Source organism: Labrus mixtus, chromosome 16, assembly GCF_963584025.1.
Source record: "Labrus mixtus chromosome 16, fLabMix1.1, whole genome shotgun sequence".
Classification (NCBI taxonomy): domain Eukaryota; kingdom Metazoa; phylum Chordata; class Actinopteri; order Labriformes; family Labridae; genus Labrus; species Labrus mixtus.
The window spans coordinates 5,826,230-5,851,411 of NC_083627.1; the positions used below are offsets into that span (position 1 = coordinate 5,826,230).

A 25,182-nucleotide genomic window follows, 5' to 3' on the forward strand; every position below is an offset into this window, starting at 1 on the left:
GGCTCAAATCTGACCTGTGGCTCCTTTCCCGCATGTCATATCTCTCCATTAAAGGCAAAAAAGACAGAAAAAAAAAAAGAAGAGTGTCGACCTGTCGCTGCATGGATTGTAAAGCCTCGGGCCTTCGGTAGGTAAGGACAACAGATCTGACACGAGTAACAATTTCTCCAGGATAAAGTTTGTGTGTGTTTGTGCATAGTCAGAAAAAACACACTGAGTCGTCTGATCAAATGTTCTAGTGAAAGCAGTTTAATCAAACCCAGCAGGTTCTCCTTGTTGCATGCTAATTGTACAGTGAACATAAACATATGAAGTAGAAATAGAACTTACATGCATGAGCCATAAACTGGTGTGTGATGTAAATTCATAAAAGAAAAAGGGGAAAGCCAAAGCAAAACATAGGCACACACAGTGAAGTAGCATCAAAGAGTGAGCTTTAAAACCTACAGAGTCTGACCCCGATTTTTAAAAAACAGGAATAAAAACACAATAAATTAACATGTATGTAAGGTCTGTAGATAAAATGCTGAACATGAACACTAACGTGTGATTATTGGGAGGCATCTCTCCAACGGACTTTAAACACTCAAGTAATTATTCAAAAGTGGAGCCACCAAGTGGTTCGAACTTCCTGAACCAGAAGTTGAAAAGGTGATAACAAAATTGGTGTCTTCGAACTGTAACAGCTCTCTGCCGCCTGCTTAGTCTTCTTCTAAGGATTCCTGTGAACTCTCAGATTTGTTGCTCGACGTCTTTTCAGGAATCGGTGCGTCTGTTTCAGAGAGTAAGAATAAAGTTAGAGGTTATATAACAATATCTACAGCTGGTGTTTAAATGTTTATCAGGTAATCACACTTTGCCCTAATGAGGTACTGACAGTGTTCAAACAGGGAATTATTTCATCAATGCAGAATTGGTGATTGGTTTGGCTTTAGCATTTGGTAAATGGACTTGAGCTTGTATATTTCTTTTCTAGTCTTCTGACTACTCAAAGCGCTTTTACACCGCAGGTCACACCGACACATTCACACACTGACGGTAGAGGCTGCTGTGTAAAGAGTCCATCAGTATTAACTGATGTCATTCATACACGGCTGACGAAGCACTGACCCACAGCCACCCAATGCTACAGCCTCTCCATACAAGTCTTGCATCCTAATTAGTGTTGGTCACTGAAACCCTTTTTAAAACCAAAAGTCAACAGGATGAACTCATTCTTTGTTAAGTGTGAAGTACCTGTGCTGGTTTTCTTTAGGCTTAATGTTGCCCCGCCGTCTTCACCATCACACCTCTCCAGGGTTATTCTCAGGTTTTTGGTGACTTGTGGGTGTTTTACTTTCTTGATTAAGGGTTCATCATCTGAACTGTCGCTTGTAGACCCTTCAAAACAAAAACAAAGAATAATGCAGATTGGTTAAAACTCTTTCTTCCCAACTCAACAGCTTCTCGTATATTTGTTTATCCAGAAGAGGTTTTACTGAGGGTTTTAACCACGATATCAGTCTTCTACAGATGCTTTCATGAAATGCTTTTTCATTTCTGTCCCCTATCCCTGTCCTTGAGTCTTTACCTGACGCAACCGTCTTTCTGGACTTTCTGGGGGTCGTGTTCCTTTTCTTCGGAGCGGAAGCCTTTGTTTTTGTGTTTGTTTGTTTGCCTGTGCTCTTCTTTTTCACAAAATTAATCAAAGGTTCGTCGTCCGAGCTTTCATCAGAAGGTTCTGCCCCAAAAACAGACACAGCATCGAGGATTTAAAGAGGCTTTTTAATGCGATGGTAGCAGATAGTATGATCTTATGATTAAAGCGACAGTACCTCGTCTCTTTCTTGAGGCACTGCCTCGGGACACAGCTGTCTTCTTCGTGGTTTTCTTCACTGGTTTCTTCCTCTTGGAAATGAGGTTCACTAAGGGCACATCATCCTCATCTGAACTGCTGTCTGAGGATGAAGAGTCTTTAAAAATAAAAGAGATTAGCACTGGAACTATTTGTAATAAGTCTGAATTCAACCTACACTCTGGCCAGTGTGATAAAAGTGAAACTAACCTTTCGGTGGTTTGTCTTTAAGTTTTGGTTTGGTTTTCTTGTCTGTTGAATTCTTTTTAGGCACGTTTGTCAACTTCTTCTTCATCTCTGCAAGAGGTTCATCATCTGAACCGTCACTGGAAGACTCTGCGTATTTAACTGATACAGACAAAACATATTTAGTTCATTGATATAAGCCCTTTCAATGAGTCCTGTATCCACTCTTTTTAACACCTACCCTTTTTCGTTGCCACGTTTCTTCTGGATTTTGTATCTTGGCTCGCTATTTTAGAAGGAGTGACGGGGGCCTTTCTTTCTCGTTTATTGACAAGTTTGCTCAGAGGCTCATCATCGGAGTCATCGGAGGCTTCTGTGTAAGAAAAAGGAAGAATAGTTATTTGCTACAAGAAAAAAGCGAGTCTCTGTAGGTAATTCAGGGCGATAGAAACAAACGTCTTACTTTTCTTTTTGGCACGGGCAGCTTTTTTGGGTGGCACTGAGATAGGCTTCTTTGCAGCTTTGGCGATCTTCATGAGAGGCTCGTTGTCAGAGCTGTCATCTGTGTTCACATCTGAAGAAGTTACATGTAAATATAGTTAAAAGAAATCCAAAAGATAAAGAAATAAGAGAACACAACTGAAGGTAATGTGACTACCTGCTTTCTTGTTACTTGTGCCGTTAGATCTGATGGGTGTGTTGCCCTTTTTCTGTGGTTTCTTCTCCAATGCAGGAACTGTTTTCTTTTTGATTAAAGGCTCGTCATCTGAAGAGTCGTCTGAAGCTACAAACAGGAGAGGATATCAACTTTTTGGCTTTTCACATTATGTCAAGTGCAATATATTCTCCTTCTGTTAGGTGGGGGTTGTTTCTGCTGTATAAATCCAATGAAGAAATCGTGAAACAGACTGTAGATTATAACACCATTTAATCGGCCGAGGTCAGACAACTTCACCAAACACGCATGCTTACAAATCGCTGACAAAGTAACAGTGTTCACAGTGCTGCTTATATATTCTGTTAAAAGGTGCAACCCACAAATGCCTTTCTATTTGGGTACATCACTATAAAACAATAAAGATGACACTGATTTGTATACGTAACAGATGTGCTACTATTTAGGTGTTTCACCCATACAAGTTTACAGCTTCAGACATCCAAAAGTAGGAGTGCTAACAGGTGGTAGACAGACTTGAATAATACATTTCACAAAGTTACCAAGATGAATGAATTTCATGAAAATTCATACTAACACCTTCAGACAGCAGGATTGTTTACAGTCTTTCCTTTTTCCTCACCACTTTCAGCCTTAGCTTTGGACCCAACAGTCGGGCTCTTTTCACGGGACTGTTTCTTCTCACTGTGTGGCTTAGTCACCAGCTTTGACAGCGGTACGTCATCATCCGAGCCGGAGCTGTCTTTCCCTGAAAAGTCAAAGACAAAAAAACAGAATGAAGTGCAGGACAAACATAACAACATTTCTTGGTTAAAAAAAGTCATTGACGTTAATCAAAGAAATTTGACCCATAAAACTGTCTTTTTCTGTCTGAAATCAAGACTCCACTTTACAGTTTAAGTGTCAGAATGAAGACCAGGCATAACAGTTGTCTCAGAAATACTAAAGAAATTAAGATATTGTGTTGGCCTAATCATCTTATGCGCTGGTGGGGCAGTGGTTAGTGCGCGCGCCCCATGTATGGAGGCTGTCGTCTCAAGCGGGCGGCCCGGGCTCACATCCCACCTGTGGCTTCCTTCCCGCATGTCATTCCCTACTCTCCCTCCCTGATTTCCGACTCTATCCACTGTCCTATCACTCCATTAAAAAGGCACAAAAAGTCATAAATAAATCTTACAAACAAAAAGAGTACGAAAAGTAGTTTGTCTTCCGATGGTGAATGCAATAAATGTGACAGATTTTCTTGAAGAATCAATGATTTTTTGTGGCTACAGATATTACAATTAGTAGTGTTTATTTAGATTCAAGTGGAGGTTTAACCCGAATAAGAGACCAATGGGCTGCAGTCAAAGTTATACTTATAAGTATAGTCTAGACCTGCTCTTTTTGCTAAGTGTTTAGAGATATAATTTGTTATAAACATGTGCTCTACTAATAAAAATATGATTGATTGAATGCTGGGAATGCTGAAGAGTAAGAAGTCAAGTTATAAATGTTGGTTCTGAAATTGTCCCAAGTATAAGTATCATTATTATAAGATAAGATATACTTTATTCATCCCAGCAGGGAAATTTAGGTGTTCCAGCAGCCAGCATACATACAAACACACAACACAACACATACAAACACACATATACAAACACACACACCACATACATACAAACAACACACCACATAAACACATATATACATACAAACACAACATACAAACACACAACACAAAACATATACATACAAACACAACACATATATACATAAACACACAACACACATATATACAAACACACATATATACAAACACACAACACATATACAAACACACAACACAAAACATACAAACACACAACACATACAAACAAACACATATACACACAAACACATATGTATACACACACACACAACACACATATACAAACACACAACACATACAAACACACAACATACATACAAACACACAACACATATATAAACACACATATATACAAACACACATCACATATATACAAACACACAACACACATATATACAAACACACAACACACACACCACATACATACAAACACACCACATACAAACACACAACACATACAAACACACAACACATATATACATACAAACACACAACACATATATACATACAAACACACAACACATATATACATACAAACACAAACACACATATACAAACACACAACACATATACATACAAACAACACATATACACATACAAACACACATACATACAAACACACAACACATACAAACACACCACATACATACAAACACACAACACATATATACATACACACAACACATATACATACACACAATACCCACGATTGCTCAGTTTGGCTGGACGGCCAGGTCTAGGAAGACTTCTGGTCGTCCCAAACTTCTTCCATTTAAGGATTATGGAGGCTACTGTGCTCTTAGGAACCTTGAGTGCTGCAGACATTGTTTTGTAACCTTGGCCAGATCTGTGCCTTGCCACAATTATGTCTCTGAGCTCCTTGGGCAGTTCCTTCGACCTCATGATTCTCATTTGCTCTGACATGCACTGTGAGCTGTAAGGTCTTATATAGACAGGTGTGTGCCTTTCCTAATCAAGTCCAATCAGTTTAATTAAACACAGCTGGACTCCAATGAAGGAGCAGAACCATCTCAAGGAGGATCAGAAGAAATGGACAGCATGTGAGTTAAATATGAGTGTCACAGCAAAGGGTCTGAATACTTATGACCATGTGATATTTCAGTTTTTCTTTTTTGATAAATTTGCAAAAATTTCTACATTTCTGTTTTTTTTTCTGTCAAGATGGGGTGCTGAGTGTACATTAATGAGAAATAAAATGAACTTTTTTGATTTTAGCAAATGGCTGCAATGAAACAAAGACTGAAAAATGTAAAGGGGTCTGAATACTTTCCGTACCCACTGTATATACATACACACAACACATATATACATACACATATATACAAACACACAACACATATATACATACACACAACACATATATACATACAAACACACAACACATATATATATACAAACACACAACACATATATACAAACACACAACACATATATACAAACACACAACACATATATACAAACACACAACACATATATACAAACACACAACACATATATACAAACACACAACACATACATACAAACACACAACACATATATACAAACACACAACACATACATACAAACACACAACACATATATACATACATACAACACATATACATACAAACACACAACACATATATACATACATACAACACATATACATACAAACACACAACACATATATACATACAAACACACAACACATACATACAAACACACAACACATATATACAAACACACAACACATACATACAAACACACAACACATATACATACAAACACACAACACATATATACATACATACAACACATATACATACAAACACACAACACATATACATACAAACACACAACACATATATACATACAAACACACAACACATATATACATACAAACACACAACACATATATACAAACACACAACACATATATACAAACACACAACACATATACATACAAACACACAACACATATACATACAAACACACAACACATATATACAAACACACAACACATATATACAAACACACAACACATATACATACAAACACACAACACATATACATACAAACACACAACACATATATACATACATACAACACATATACATACAAACACACAACACATATATACAAACACACAACACATATATACAAACACACAACACATATATACAAACACACAACACATATACATACAAACACACAACACATATATACAAACACACAACACATATACATACAAACACACAACACATATATACAAACACACAACACATATATACAAACACACAACACATATATACAAACACACAACACATATATATATACAAACACACAACACATATATACAAACACACAACACATACATACAAACACACAACACATATATACATACAAACACACAACACATATATACATACAAACACACAACACATATATACAAACACACAACACATATATACAAACATACAACACAACACATATATACATACAAACACACAACACAACACATATATACATACAAACACACAACACATATATACAAACACACAACACATATATACAAACATACAACACAACACATATATACATACAAACACACAACACATATATACAAACACACAACACATATATACAAACATACAACACAACACATATATACATACAAACACACAACACAACACATATATACATACAAACACACAACACATATATACAAACACACAACACATATATACATACAAACACACAACACATATATACATACAAACACACAACACATATATACAAACACACAACACATATATACATACACACAACACATATATACAAACACACAACACAACACATATATACATACAAACACACAACACATATATACAAACACACAACACATATATACATACAAACACACAACACATATATACAAACACACAACACATATATACATACAAACACACAACACATATATACATACATACACACAACACATATATACAAACACACAACACAACACATATATACATACACACAACACATATATACATACACACAACACATATATACAAACACACAACACAACACATATATACATACACACAACACATATATACAAACACACAACACATATATACAAACACACAACACATATATACATACAAACACACAACACATATATACATACATACACACAACACATATATACAAACACACAACACAACACATATATACATACACACAACACATATATACATACACACAACACAACACATATATACATACACACAACACATATATACAAACACACAACACATATATACAAACACACAACACATATATACAAACACACAACACATACATACATACACACAACACATATATACAAACACACATATATACAAACACACATATATACAAACACACATATATACAAACACACAACACATATATACAAACACACAACACATATATACATACAAACACACAACACATACATACATACACACAACACATATATACAAACACACATATATACAAACACACATATATACAAACACACATATATACAAACACACAACACATATATACAAACACACAACACATATATACATACAAACACACAACACATACATACATACACACAACACATATATACAAACACACATATATACAAACACACATATATACAAACACACATATATACAAACACACAACACATATATACATACAAACACACAACACATATATACAAACACACAACACATATATACATACAAACACAACACATATATACAAACACACAACACATATATACAAACACACATATATACATACATACACACAACACATATATACATACATACACACAACACATATATACAAACACACAACACATATATACATACAAACACACAACACATATATACATACACACAACACATATATACATACACACATACAACACATATATACAAACACACAACACATATATACATACAAACACACAACACATATATACAAACACACAACACATATATACAAACACACAACACATATACATACAAACACACAACACATATATACAAACACACAACACATATATACAAACACACATATATACATACATACACACAACACATATATACATACATACACACAACACATATATACAAACACACAACACATATATACATACAAACACACAACACATATATACATACACACAATACATATATACATACAAACACACAACACATATATACAAACACACAACACATATATACATACAAACACACAACACATATATACAAACACACAACACATATATACAAACACACAACACATATACATACAAACACACAACACATATATACAAACACACAACACATATATACAAACACACAACACATATATACAAATATACACACAACACATATATACAAACACACAACACAACACATATATACATACAAACACACAACACATACATACAAACACACAACACATATATACATACAAACACACAACACAACACATATATACATACAAACACACAACACAACACATATATACATACAAACACACAACACAACACATATATACAAACACACAACACATATATACATACAAACACACAACACAACACATATATACAAACACACAACACATATATACATACAAACACACAACACATATATACAAACACACAACACATATATACATACATACATATATACATACATACACACAACACATATATACAAACACACAACACATATATACAAACATACACACAACACATATATACATACACACAACACAACACATATATACAAACACACAACACATATATACATAAAAACACACAACACATATATACATACACACAACACATATATACAAACATACACACAACACATATATACATACATACACACAACACATATATACAAACACACAACACATATATACATACATACACACAACACATATATACAAACACACAACACATATATACATACAAACACACAACACATATATACATACACACAACACATATATACAAACATACACACAACACATATATACAAACACACAACACATATATACATACATACACACAACACATATATACAAACACACAACACATATATACAAACATACACACAACACATATATACATACATACACACAACACATATATACAAACACACAACACATATATACATACAAACACACAACACATATATACATACACACAACACATATATACATACACACAACACATATATACAAACACACAACACATATATACATACAAACACACAACACATATATACAAACACACAACACATATATACAAACACACAACACATATACATACAAACACACAACACATATATACAAACACACAACACATATATACAAACACACAACACATATATACATATATACACACAACACATATATACAAACACACAACACAACACATATATACATACAAACACACAACACATACATACAAACACACAACACATATATACACACAACACATATATACATACAAACACACAACACAACACATATATACATACACACAACACAACACATATATACATACAAACACACAACACAACACATATATACATACAAACACACAACACAACACATATATACATACACACAACACAACACATATATACATACAAACACACAACACAACACATATATACATACAAACACACAACACATATATACATACAAACACACAACACATATATACATACAAACACACAACACATATATACATACAAACACACATACACAACACATACATACATACAAACACACAACACATATATACATACAAACACACAACACATATATACATACAAACACACAACACAACACATATATACATACACACAACACAACACATATATACATACACACAACACATATATACATACAAACACACAACACATATATACATACAAACACACAACACATATATACATACAAACACACAACACATATATACATACAAACACACAACACAACACATATATACATACAAACACACAACACAACACATATATACATACACACAACACATATATACATACAAACACACAACACATATATACATACAAACACACAACACATATATACATACAAACACACAACACAACACATATATACAAACACACAACACATATATACATACAAACACACATACACAACACATACATACATACAAACACACAACACATATATACATACAAACACACAACACATATATACATACAAACACACAACACAACATACATACAAACACACAACACATACATACATACACACACACAACACAACACATATATACATACACACAACACATATATACATACAAACACACAACACATATATACATACAAACACACATACACAACACATACATACATACAAACACACAACACATATATACATACAAACACACAACACATATATACATACAAACACACAACACAACATACATACAAACACACAACACATATATACATACAAACACACAACACATATATACATACAAACACACAACACATATATACATACAAACACACAACACAACATACATACAAACACACAACACATATATACATACAAACACACAACACATATATACATACAAACACACAACACAACATACATACAAACACACAACACATACATACATACACACACACAACACAACACATATATACATACACACATACACAACACATATATACATATAAACACACAACACATATATACATATAAACACACAACACATATATACATACAAACACACAACACATATATACATACAAACACACAACACAACATACATACAAACACACAACACATACATACATACACAACACATACATACAAACACACAACACATATATACATACAAACACACAACACATATATACAAACACACAACACATATATACAAACACACAACACATATATACATACAAACACAACACATACATACAAACACACAACACATATATACATACAAACACACAACACAACATACATACAAACACACAACACAACACATATATACATACACACAACACATATATACATACAAACACACAACACATATATACATACAAACACACAACACATATATACATACAAACACACAACACATATATACATACAAACACACAACACATATATACATACAAACACACAACACAACATACATACAAACACACAACACATACATACATACACACACACAACACAACACATATATACATACACACATACACAACACATATATACATATAAACACACAACACATATATACATATAAACACACAACACATATATACATACAAACACACAACACATATATACATACAAACACACAACACAACATACATACAAACACACAACACATACATACATACACAACACATACATACAAACACACAACACATATATACATACAAACACACAACACATATATACAAACACACAACACATATATACAAACACACAACACATATATACATACAAACACAACACATACATACAAACACACAACACATATATACATACAAACACACAACACAACATACATACAAACACACAACACAACACATATATACATACACACAACACATATATACATACAAACACACAACACATATATACATACAAACACACAACACATATATACATACAAACACACAACACATATATACATACAAACACACAACACATATATACATACAAACACACAACACATATATACATACAAACACACAACACAACACATATATACATACAAACACACAACACATATATACATACAAACACACAACACATATATACATACAAACACACAACACAACACATATATACATACACACAACACAACACATATATACATACAAACACACAACACAACACATATATACATACAAACACACAACACATATATACATACAAACACACAACACAACACATATATACATACAAACACACAACACATATATACATACAAACACACAACACATATATACATACAAACACACAACACAACATACATACAAACACACAACACAACACATATATACATACACACAACACATATATACATACAAACACACAACACATATATACAAACACACAACACAACATACATACAAACACACAACACAACACATATATACATACACACAACACATATATACAAACACACAACACAACATACATACAAACACACAACACAACACATATATACATACAAACACACAACACATATATACATACAAACACACAACACAACACATATATACATACAAACACACAACACATATATACATACAAACACACAACACAACACATATATACATACAAACACACAACACATATATACATACAAACACACAACACAACATACATACAAACACACAACACAACACATATATACATACACACAACACATATATACATACAAACACACAACATACATACAAACACACAACACAACACATACATACAAACACACAACACATTTATACATACAAACACACAACACAACATACATACAAACACACAACACAACACATATATACATACACACAACACATATATACATACACACAACACAACACATATATACATACAAACACACAACACAACACATATATACATACATACACACAACACAACACATATATACATACAAACACACAACACAACACATATATACATACAAACACACAACACATATATACATACAAACACACAACACAACACATATATACATACAAACACACAACATATATATACATACAAACACACAACACAACACATATATACATACAAACACACAACACATATATACATACAAACACACAACACAACACATATATACATACAAACACACAACACGTATATACATACATACACACAACACAACACATATATACATACAAACACACAACACAACACATATATACATACAAACACACAACACATATATACATACAAACACACAACACAACACATATATACAAACACACAACACGTATATACATACATACACACAACACATATATACATACAAACACACAACACATATATACATACATACAACACATATATACAAACATACAACACATATATACAACACATATATACAAACACACAACACATATATACATACATACAACACATATATACAAACATACAACACATATATACAAACATACAACACATATATACATACATACAACACATATATACATACACACAACACATATACATACACACAACACATATATACAAACATACAACACATATATACAAACACACAACACAACACATATATACATACAAACAACACATATATACAAACATACAACACATATATACAACACACAACACATATATACATACATATCCCACCCATACAACAAACATGAGCCCACAATACATAGCCAGGATAAAAAAAAGTGGTATGGATGGTCCATGTGCATAAGTAGCTGTTACTCATAGATAACAGTACAAAATACTAGCTCTGCCAGTGCATAGTATGATAGATAAATAAATAATTATTATAAAAAAGCAGTCAAGTGTGCAAAATACAGTTTGATATATGCAGCTCAGGCTAAAGTTTAAAAGTTTAAATGTTATAAAATATGTTATTAAAGAAAGAGGAACGCTGCAGTGCCCAAATCAGCACAACAATAAGTCAACACTTAAAACTACACACCAACACACCACACCACACTAACCCAGCGTGAACAAGAGTGACGTCAGTGCTTAAGTTGTAGGCTAATTTAGCTTTTAATTTAGTGTAAGAAGAGCGCAGTCCAACAAACACCGACATACACAGCTCAAATGAATCATTAAAAATATGGTGTAACAACCTGAAGAGTCTTGTCCCAATTTAGTTAGCCCTTCGGTTAGGCTGCAGTCCATTTTTCTGGCGTAGAAATAAACGTTTATCAGTAAATAAAGCTCCCCATCAGAAGTAAAACGCACCACCTGGTTATCCGTCGTTAGCTAATTTCGCTTGTTTGTTTACAGCTGTTTTTGGGCTGCTGTAGTCACTAGCTCTTTAGTTTGCGGATTTGCCAGCCTACATTTAAAGTCAGTCTGCCGCGGGAGGTAATTAAATAAGTTTAAAACCAGTTTCTCCAGTTAGAACTACGATAGGTCCCAGTTCACGTTTGTTTTGTTTTCTTCCGCGTATGTTACGGAAAAGGCGCGGAAAACGGCGAGTGTTGATGACGCTCCCCGACCTCATTCGTCCCGTGTGTTCGGCGGTTGCGTAGCAACAAAAAGTAGGCTACACCTAAACCGAGCGAAACTTAAAACAAGTACAGAATAACTAAACAATTAAATACAAACTTAAAACTCAAATCTTGAATGAAAAGGAGCAGAAAGAAATAATAATCTTATAAAATCTACCCCTCTTTCACAAGACATTAATTAACAAAGCACCGAATTAAACAAAAAAATAAATAATAGAATAGAATTACTTTATTGATCCCAAACTGGGAAATTGTGGCGTTACAGCAGCAGGTTATCCAAACACACAATATGAGTAAAAAACACAATGTTAGCAAATCTAAACATAATATAATATTAAATACAAAGTAAATAAGTACTAAAAATAATATATAATTTAACTAAGCATTACTAGTCTTAAATAGGAAGATTAAATGTAAATGTGCAAGAACAGAGTCGTAAATGGTTGTAAATTAAATATGAAAGATTGAATGTAAATGTACAAAAACAGAGTTGTAAATGGACAGTATTGACATAAGTTAAAGTGAATGAGTGTAGACATATTATAAGCAGAAACTATACAATATAACGGCAAGTAGACAGACAAATGAAGTGAAAGTCAACTTTTAGAATAATAAGTAGCCTACCAAAGTCATTTAAGTATTAGAAAAGAAAAATAGCGAACTCAAACTATATTTGGACACTTCAGTATTCAGGTGCAGTGGAAAGTCAATCCATACACTGTAGGTTGGTTTAAATCACAAGTCTGAAAAAGTCTGAAAAAGGACACAATTAGTCTTAAAGTATGGCAGTTGATAGCTCAGTTTATTAGACACATACATGATAAATAATCAAGCACTAACATCTGACAAACAGGACATGATCACCTAGATGTGCTGACCTAAACAGAAATATGAGGACCTACATGTAAAGCTTAATTAGTCAACATTAGTCAAACAAAGTGAGAGCGTTGTTGTGCTGCTCTCCGACACAAGATCTCAGGGAGTTAATGTTCAGGGACTAACACAAGAGAATATGGATGGTTGTGTTTTTGATTTTTTTTTTGTTCCATCATCATTTTCTGAGAGGTGTTTCGATCACATCCCTGAGACAGAAAGGGGACAACCCGGTGTCTTCTGATTGTACTTAGTCCTACGTAGAATATAACTCGTCTTACACATTAGCTATTCATTTATTCTTTTTAATATAGACCAAAAACTGTTCAATCAAAAGTGCCACAGCAGAAGTATGCATACTAGATATCTAACCTTTTGTCCATTTTATCTCAATACGTATACCAACACATGAATCACAAATGACACAACACAAATTCATTACGGTCATATCAAACATGGGTAATTCATCAAATACAATTACATACAATTTCTTGAAACTTTATCCTAGGAGATCCAATATAAGTTGATTTATGATTCAGTTGTAATCCATGATTTGACAATTTGGGAGTTTACCAGTGTTTCATGCACCCTTGTCTCTTAAATATGAAATTTTATGACCATTTCATCACAAGCGTTTCTACAGATCAGTTCATTTAACTCGTCCAACTCATCATCAGGTTAACCAGCACAGCGAACCCTGGCAGAGCTTTTCTATTTTTATCAGATATTCATTGCATGATGTCAATTCTTTTTTGCATCCAATCACCAACAAACACTTCTTATAGCTGGATTGTTTTGATAAAAAAAAAAACAGGTCATCGTCTCGTGTTAAATGCGTTGAAGCACCTGAAGACCTCTTCATGTATTTGAAATGGAAAAACAGGTACAGTACAGTGAAACCTCATCCCTAGTTGAGTTATTTAGAGTAGTAGTCCTAGGTGTGCAACGGTTTGTCTCAGGGCAACCCGTGTGTCGATGCTGGTGTGTTTTTTTTGTAGTTCTCTGGGTTTCATAGAGTTTACATAGCAGTCATCTTGCTTGCCTCCCTGACCCCACTCAGGTAGGCTCCCGTCACAGTCTGCGGGAAATGTCTGTTTGTGGCCTGGTGACAAATCACAAAGACAATGACACAATTAGAAAATCAGCTTAAAGTCTGCAGTAAAATCTTTAAAGGTCACACATTATACTCCTCTTCAACCAGTTTAAATACGTCTCAGAGCTCCTCAAAACATGTCTGTGAAGTTTCTTGTTCTAAATCCACTCTGATCCTGTATTTGATCATGCCTACAAAACCCCTCTATTTTAGCCCTGCTCAGAACAGGCTGTTTCTGTGTCTGTACCTTTAAATATGTAAATGAGCTGTGTCTGACCACGCCCCCTCTCTGGAAGGGCTTGGGTCGGCTCTGGCTTTCTCGCTCCATGTCCTATTGTTTATGTTGAGAAGGCAGACTCAGAGGGCAGAACAAACATCTAGCTGTGGGAGTGTCACCCACCTGGGGGAGGGGTTACTGCCCTTTGTGATATCACAAAGAGAAAATCTCCGAACGGCCTGTTTGAGCACACATTTTCTTAAAAGTGGAGCAGGCAAAAGACAGAGAGGATGGACTTTTCTTATAATTGGGGAGTTTGTAGACGGACTGGGGACACTTATTAGTGTTACAAAACATGGTGGAGAGTATTTTGCATATAGCGTGACCTTTAAGTACGGAAATTAAGTACAGGAATATCCAAAGACATACTAGTTTAATAAAGATAATCAGTCCGAACTCACATTACCCCTGTAATAAATGTTAGCAGACACGTTGCGATCACACGTTACCTCGCCAGCAAAGAAGACTTTCCCCTGCACGTCTTCAGCGAGGATGTCGTAGGCCTCTCCACTTCCTCCTGTCTTCACGAAGCTGTAGGACATCTGCGACCACATGTCTTTGCTCCAATGTGTGACGAAGTAATGCAGCGGCTCTGGAACCTCCTATCAAGAATGACACACAGCAAGATTCAGCAACAGTAAAGAGGAGCACACAAAACAAGAAGAGTGAGGACGTTTGTACCCTAGATGTCATGAATTATGAGGCCAGTCAAAGAGAGATCACAGTTCTTTGTTATTTGTTGCAAGAAGCTTAGTAGGAACTTCAAGACTTTAGCTGGGTTTCAAAAATCGGAGAACCAGGGTGAAAGTTTATCTTGAACACTAAATACGTTACCTGTTCTTTGAAAAGCTCGCGCAGGACCTTGACGCACTCGTCCACCACCTCCTTGTCCTCCAGGTCCCGGACAGTTTGAACAGCATCACCAGTGATAACAGACATGAGGACAGCCTGCTTACCCTACAAAACACATGCACACATATTCAAAGAAGGCTTCATACACATTAATTCAATAAATGAACTCTTTTTATTTGAGCTGTCAAACAAACACATTCTTAAATCGAGATTAATTGTATTTTGAATCGCAATTTTTTAATTTGGCATTTAAAAAAAAAAGTTGTTAGGCTTTTATTTTGAAGTTTTTTTTTTTTACTGTCATAAGCTGAGAGTACTTTACTTGCTGTTTGAATGCATCCCTTCTTTTATTTTTAAATAAAGTAAGGACCTTCTGCTAGATCGAAGTGCACGACATGAACTTAAGCACAGAAACAGGAAGTGGTTATGGATCACAAACTGACTTCAAACAGCTCAAAGGAACGGTAACAAATGTGTGATGTCATAAGGCGGATATTACTTTGGACTGAGAGTTTGTTAAAGTGGAATGAGACGTTCAAAGATGCAGCAGTGTCCTTGTTCTACATCACTGTGACTACAGGGAGACACTGAGGACGACTATGTACGGGGAGCCTAAAGGGACAAAATAGCATGAGATTAATCACGATAAAATAAATACAGGAATTCATTTCAGAACTTAATTAATCATGATTAACTAGTTAATGCTGACAGCCCTACGTTTTCTTTCAGGTTCTTGCTGTTTACTGATTTTAAGTAACAGACATTGTTTCTGTGATTGGCGTTCCTGTCGTACACGAGTAGGCCAAACCTGTTTTCCCAAATAAAAACAGAGGTAGAATTTCTGACTGGACAGTGTCTGATTCTAAGATTTTTTTGAGTGCTAATGTATGATATTACTGTATGGATAGAAATGTGAGAAATTTATTATATCAGGATAAGCCCCTTGAGGTGTATCACCTTGTTTCCAAGGGGGTCCCAAATGGGAAAAATCAAACCTGTGGATCCATGTCGTAGAAGACACTGAACATGCCCCTCTTCTCAGGACCTGGAGGTATGTGACCAAAGTAGTCTGCCCCCTGGATTTTCTTGTCCCAGAATCTGTACGGGAACTGAAGAGCGATCTGTAAGAAGTTAAAAAAATATAAATGTTAACACTCACAGAGAGGCACGACCTGGTGACCTGAACCTTTTTACAACAATGAATAAAAGAAACCTGTTATGACCTTTTCTATGATACCGGCTCCCAGACTGTGGATCGCTTTCAGTTTCCTTTCAGGAAGCGGAGGGTTGAACTGGATCAGGTTCTTTTGTAGTAAGGTCAACGGGACTGTGACAAGAACCTGACAGAGGGTGAGGATGTACAAATTCTACATTATGACATGATGAGAAGCAGCAGGGACTACAGCAAACGTTTTTCTGAAACCACACTTTTCTAACTGACATGTTCTTACCTTGTGTGCTGTCCACTGAGAGCCATTGGAGGAGGTAACTTTGACAACATCACCTGAGTAATCAATCGCCTGGACCTGGAATTTTATACAAAAAAAGGAAACCTGGTGATTTTTAACAATGCAGTATGCAACCCGGTTTCAGAAAGGTCAAAGTGACAGCTGAAATTAGTGAAAGGACTGAATTAAGTTCAAACACAAACCGGGCATTTAGTGCGGATGTCGAGCCCCTCGCCCAGTTTGTGGAGTAAAACGGAGTAGCCCTTTGTGAGTAAAGTGTGGTCTCCTGAGAACTGGGCAAAAAACTCATTGTGGTCCCAGGATCTTGCCGATACCTAAAAAACAAAGAAAAAAATATATTTCAGGACATTTTCTTCATCATTCTCTTGAAGAAATAAAATCAAAATCCACACAGAAAAAAGTTTTCTTCTTTGAATATTTTCTAATAGGTCGGACAAAGACAGGGATTCCAACACAATAACTCAAAACCTCAAATATAAAGACACATGGAATACTATAGCTTGATCAAGAAGTCAAAAGTTAAATTGAGCCATTTCGTAAAACACTTCATGCTATTATAGAATGTTTTCAGAGAAGATAAGATGGTTGATTTGTACTTGTGCAGGCAGGAAAGTAAAATGTATTTCTAACAGTGAAGCAGCCTGAATCATCTTAAAAGACAGAACATGTTGAGAGAAATTGATTCCTCAGGAGCTTTGACAGTTAAGTTAAATATAATCAAATTGGATGCGACTGAGATTCTTGAAGCTCTTTACAGTTCAGGTTGTTCATACCTGGTCTAACGTGCTCCCACAGGCGTACTCCAGGTTGCTGAGGTGAAACTGAAGCACTTTCTCCTCCAAATCACTGAACTGCATTCCCGAATCCTGCAGAAAGTTCTTCTTCACCTCCTGGACTTTTTCTGGAGAGAGTCAGTGCACACACGTCCGAGGTCAAATATGTCACAACACCAACCAAACTCAGATCTTACTTGTTAGTTTTTTTAATATAAAAATAAAGGTTGGATAGACAGTTTTTCTTTTGTCAGCACAACTTTTAATTATTTGTAAGTAAAATCCATTCATGTGCGTAGCTGCTGTCATTGTTAAAAAGATGGAGAAGTTGTCAGAGACATCATGCAGGAAAACAAAGAAGAGTTTTTCCAACAATGAGCGAGGCGATGTCTGCGAGCTAGTTCAGGCAGACACCTCGAGCTGCACCGGTTGGGGGGAGAGGGGGAGTCAAGTTGTTGCTGCTTGATTTATGTTTCTGTAAAGCACTTTGTACTACATCACTGTATGAAAAGTTTGATTGATTGATGATTGATATTGGGTTTCTATTTCAGCTGAAAGATTTCCGGTCTCTCCCTCTGCTCTTTCATTGCCAGCTCTGACCTGCAGCAGTGCTGAACTCTTGCTCATCCCCAACACCACCCCAGCCTCCACCTGTAGGCTCCGACGGGGGTTTAATATATCATCTCATCACTCCTCAGATTTCTGCATGTAAAATAAACTGCCAAACACAAACTATGTTCTACTGCTGCAACACTAGTCTTCTGATTGAACTTCTTTCTGCAAAAGTCTTTATTTGTCCCAATATAGGTACTCAGTGTAAGCACATATAAACTAATTGTCTGATAATAAGAGGTATAAACAGTTTTTTGTTTTTTTTGTTAAATTGCTTTAACCTCCGACTTCACATTCAAACTTTACGTTATGTTTGAAAATAACAGTTCAGCACCTTTCAGCGCTGTGTCCTGGTTCTGCGACTTGTCCTTCCTCCACTCTGACACGACGTCCAGGATGGCATTAAAGTGGAAGTCCATGCGCTTGTCGATGGCTGGGTCAGTAGCCTGCCCCCCCTCCTGGAAGAGGTCACAGCGCTCTCCCAGCTTGTGCATTTTGATTCCAATCTGCGACAGAAGAGCCACAAGTAGATGGACGATCAAAACACAGAGTTAAGATCAGGTTCAATTCACAACTGACTTTTCAAGCTCTTCAAACTCCTCCTACCTGTTCACACATCAGGCCGATGGGGTTGTTCACACAGCCGTTGACGATCTGAGCTCCTCTGCCGACAGTGACGCCCAGAGAGGCATCATCCCACACACGACCTCCAATTCTCTCCCTCGCTTCAAGCACCATCACCTGTAGACCCGAGGATAACGAGGAGTGTGAAGGCACAGCTCTGTTACAAGAAAACTGGGTAGAAAATGTGTCACAGAACTTTTACCTGAGTGCCAAAGTTTTGCAGCTGACGCGCAGCAGCCAGACCTGACGCCCCGGCACCGATGATAATAACATTTCTCTGCAAAAAAAAAACAATCAAATGTGAGACTACTGTCAGTTTTAAATAAAGTTTGCAATGTGTGCTTTAGTTTGACGATAGAGTGAAGATAAGGACACTCACCGAGCAGTACTTTTCAGGGAGCAGAGGCCGTTTCACTGCCAGCACACCGGTGTTTATGAGACCTTTCCTGGTCATGAAGTGCAGCACACGGTCCATCTCCTGCACGCAGCGCACACGCACCAAACCCCGCACAATGATGTTCTCAGCACATTTCTGGGAAGTCAGCACCTCCTTTAGGAAAACAAACAAAAGAAAACAACAGAAACAAATCAATATCTTGTTGCTTTTATGTCATTCAACCACAAATGTCTACTTCCGTTCAAAAACCTAAAAGGTGAAACACATGCAATGTTTGTAAGACACTTTAAGAGGATGTGTGCACCTTGCAGTTCTTGTGCCAGGAGGCCAGTATGAGGTTACGCAAAGCCAAATACATGGTGGGATCCCGGGAAAATTCTGGAAACTCATAAAGCTCGTCCAGCTCCATCATATCTGGTCGCACACACAGAGCCTTTCCACACTCGTTCGGCTGGTAGAATGGCTGAAAGTACGGACACAGGCCTGGAACTGAGGGACATAACGGAGATCATTACAATGTGGTTCAGACTGATATTTCTAAAGGGGAGTTCACCTCACAGTCAAAGACTCACTCTGAGGCTGGACGGCTCTGCAGTGATCGGCCCTGAGCTCAGACAGAGACACGCTACTGGAGGAGCCTGCTGGACTCATCCCCACACAGTCAGGGTAGTACGCAGCAAGGAAAGGGCTCGCTGGACTGTCTTTGAACAACGGCGGCAAAATCAACATTGAATGCCACCAGCTGTCAGTCACCTCTGCCACTCTCTGTCAGAATTCAACAAAACGGGAAGGACCATCAGCAAGTGTGACAAATCCATTTTTTATTTATTTTTTTAACCTTTATTTAACCAGGAAAAAGTCTCATTGAGGTTAAAAATCTCTTTTACAAGAGCGTCCTGGCCAAGACAGGCAGCAGGACAATTACAGGGTTTCAGACATAAAACACTTAACAACAATGAACATAAATACAGGAATCACAAAAAGAACCATTCATCAGAATCTGTCATAAGTCATCAGCAACAAAGCGATCAAAAAGGGCGACACGAGTTAAAACATCTACACTCAGATATTTCTGCCTCCAGATCATTAAGACGACCTTTAAAAACCATTCAAGGAAACCAGCTCCTGAAGATTTAAAGTATCTTGCAACCGATTCCAAGAAGAGGGAGCAGCATACTTGAACGCCCCTTGAATTTCATTCATGAAACTGCTTGAATCCAAAAGTAAATAATCTAACACACAGCAACGGCTTACCAAGTCCTCTGGCTGGGAGCACTGGTCCGGTCCCTCACTCTGCAAGGAGAAAGAAAGATCATTATAGGCACATAAACAATCAAATAAGTCTACTGTAAATCCTCTTTCCTGTTACCTTGATGTTGTTGAACTTCATGCCACAGCGGTACGTCTCTGCTAGGGAAGCAGTGAGCTGGATCTCTTTAGTCAGCTGTCGCCACTTCCTGCAGTCCGGTCTCGTGCATTGAACCTGAAAGGATCAAGAGAAGAAAGAAACATATCTGTATTTGTAAGAGGGAGAACTTAAACATGTGACCTTCAGTTGTTTAAAAGGCACAAGGAAAGAAGTTCTGCATTTACCCAGAATGGTAGCTGCTGATCTGCCATGAAAGCTTTGAGACTGGGCTCACTTTTCCCGTTACTAGTCCACACTTTCTTCCAAAACGCAAAAGTCTCATAGCCATCTTTGTGACTGCCAATGGAAGAAAAGAAAGGGGATTTTATGTCCTTAATTTAATAGTTAATAAGATACAGAAGCACATTCCTACACATTCATATTCAGTGAAAAGAAAGAACTCTGAGTCGTTGTTCTGTCAACATTACCTTCTGTAGTAGTGATCAAAACATTCGTTGCAAAAATGCTCCCCACATGACAGATGATACCAGCGAGACGTGTATCCGTTTTTAGCACATCTGGGAGAACACATAAGAGCTGGTGTTAATGGCAATCACATCCATTTAAGCACGTTTCAATCTACAAAGTGTGAGTGATTGTGAGTGTGTGTGTGTGTGTTTGTGGTGTGGGTGTCTCTGTGTTTAAATGTTTGGTATTATGTTTTGGATTTACCTTTTATTTTGATTTTGTATTATGATGATTAATTTATGTTTTGTACGGACCCCCTTGAAAATGAGACGATGCATCTCAAGGGGCTATCCTTGAAATAAATTACAAAGATTCACAATACCTTTCAGATGCACTTGCAAAACAAACTGGGTACGTGGCAGAGCATCCAGCCTTCTCACACTTTCTGTACTTCTTCTCGGACTGGTCGTCTTCTTCCTCTGTGTCCGTGGCTTTCCGTTTGCTCTGGAAGAGAAGGGTCATCAACCAAAAGAGAGATCAGCTGACTGAGGCTTCTCTCAAAACTTGGGTTCCGGAAAAATCCAACCACCACTGGTGTGACTGGTTAAATCATGCAGGAGTCACAGGTTCCAGTTATAACGTCGTATTTAACTCGCTGCTTGAACAAGGTGTTCATACACCTGTGCAAGAACGTGTGAATGTATCTCTCTTCATATCTGTGTGTGGGTGCTTGTGAGTGCGTGCGTGGTTTATTTCAATGGACGCACACAATATGTTGAATTGAACAAAGTAGCACCCTTTTCTTACTCAAGCACTCTTGCAACTTAAACTGTAAACTCTCCGGTCTCTCTCTTTCGAACAGTCCAAGAGGAGCTGGCCTTTTTAACATCAACAATCCCCTATGCACTTTATTGTCAGAGTTCCTTTGAGCAAATTCTGCACAACAAAGGTCACAAGTGAAGATGTGCAATCTTTGGGGGGGGGGGGGATTCTGTAGGAGATACAGTCTGAGGATTAGAAAGACACCATCATTGGTATATTCAGCAGGGAGACACAGAGGTTAAACGTGAACGCTGCAGGTCACCTGTCCAGGTGGAGGGTTGTTGGTGCGCTTCACTCGGACGTTGATCTGCCTTCCCGAGGAGCGCAGGGTCTGTCCGTCCCCCGGAGACTCCCCGGAGCTCCTCTTCTTCGCTCGCCGAGCACCAGAGGCATTCCCAGAGTAATCTGAACACAGCAACAACAACAAAAAACAGTGGAAAATGCATTTCTGCTGAGTTTAAATGGGGCCTTTGTTGTGATTCTTTATTATAAATTAAATGTTCAAATACATGATGTTTACAGAACGTGTTAGAAATTGGCCAATGCCAATGAAACAGTACGTTATTCACATGTAAAAACAGAAACGCGGATGGCAAATAGACACATTGAAAAGCTCTTTAAACCAGCCACACAATGTCTGCCTGTCACATTTTAGCATTTAGCAAGCATGAGCAGCGTGTTACGAAGACTGACCTGCATCCGACAGCATGACTGATTGCGTTATGTCGTCAAAACCCCGGGTGTAATTTAGCTTTATTTAGTTTCTTTTGACGTTTTGTTATTGTTATACGCGTCTAACCCTCTTATTGTTGTGGGGGGAAATCAATGCGCCGTGTTTGCGTGAATACCACTTCCGGTTTAAAGAAGAAGAAATGGGCGTTCCGTTTTTTTTTGGCGATGAGTTTTGA

The 25,182-nt window shown here is 36.6% G+C and overlaps 2 protein-coding genes across 2 annotated transcripts; both read right to left on the reverse strand.

The window, feature by feature from the left end:
- Window positions 1-226: 226 nt before the first annotated feature.
- Window positions 227-14,618, reverse strand: LOC132991176 (uncharacterized). The gene is made up of 10 exons (XM_061059815.1): window positions 14,280-14,618; window positions 3,319-3,444; window positions 2,679-2,804; window positions 2,484-2,594; window positions 2,262-2,393; window positions 2,045-2,182; window positions 1,815-1,952; window positions 1,571-1,720; window positions 1,237-1,380; window positions 227-772 (listed from the first exon to the last, which is right to left on the reverse strand). Exons 1-10 carry the CDS (start codon window positions 14,329-14,331, stop codon window positions 702-704), a joined length of 1,188 nt encoding a protein of 395 aa, XP_060915798.1. The 5' UTR covers window positions 14,332-14,618; the 3' UTR covers window positions 227-701.
- An 829-nt stretch (window positions 14,619-15,447) lies between these two features.
- Window positions 15,448-25,117, reverse strand: LOC132990836 (lysine-specific histone demethylase 2). The gene is made up of 21 exons (XM_061059315.1): window positions 24,968-25,117; window positions 24,537-24,679; window positions 23,835-23,956; window positions 23,473-23,562; window positions 23,230-23,341; window positions 23,006-23,119; window positions 22,891-22,929; window positions 22,209-22,401; window positions 21,941-22,125; window positions 21,619-21,789; window positions 21,442-21,516; window positions 21,222-21,356; window positions 20,950-21,121; window positions 20,004-20,131; window positions 19,413-19,544; window positions 19,213-19,287; window positions 18,985-19,101; window positions 18,757-18,882; window positions 17,744-17,866; window positions 17,359-17,511; window positions 15,448-16,641 (listed from the first exon to the last, which is right to left on the reverse strand). Exons 1-21 carry the CDS (start codon window positions 24,981-24,983, stop codon window positions 16,558-16,560), a joined length of 2,505 nt encoding a protein of 834 aa, XP_060915298.1. The 5' UTR covers window positions 24,984-25,117; the 3' UTR covers window positions 15,448-16,557.
- Window positions 25,118-25,182: the final 65 nt, after the last annotated feature.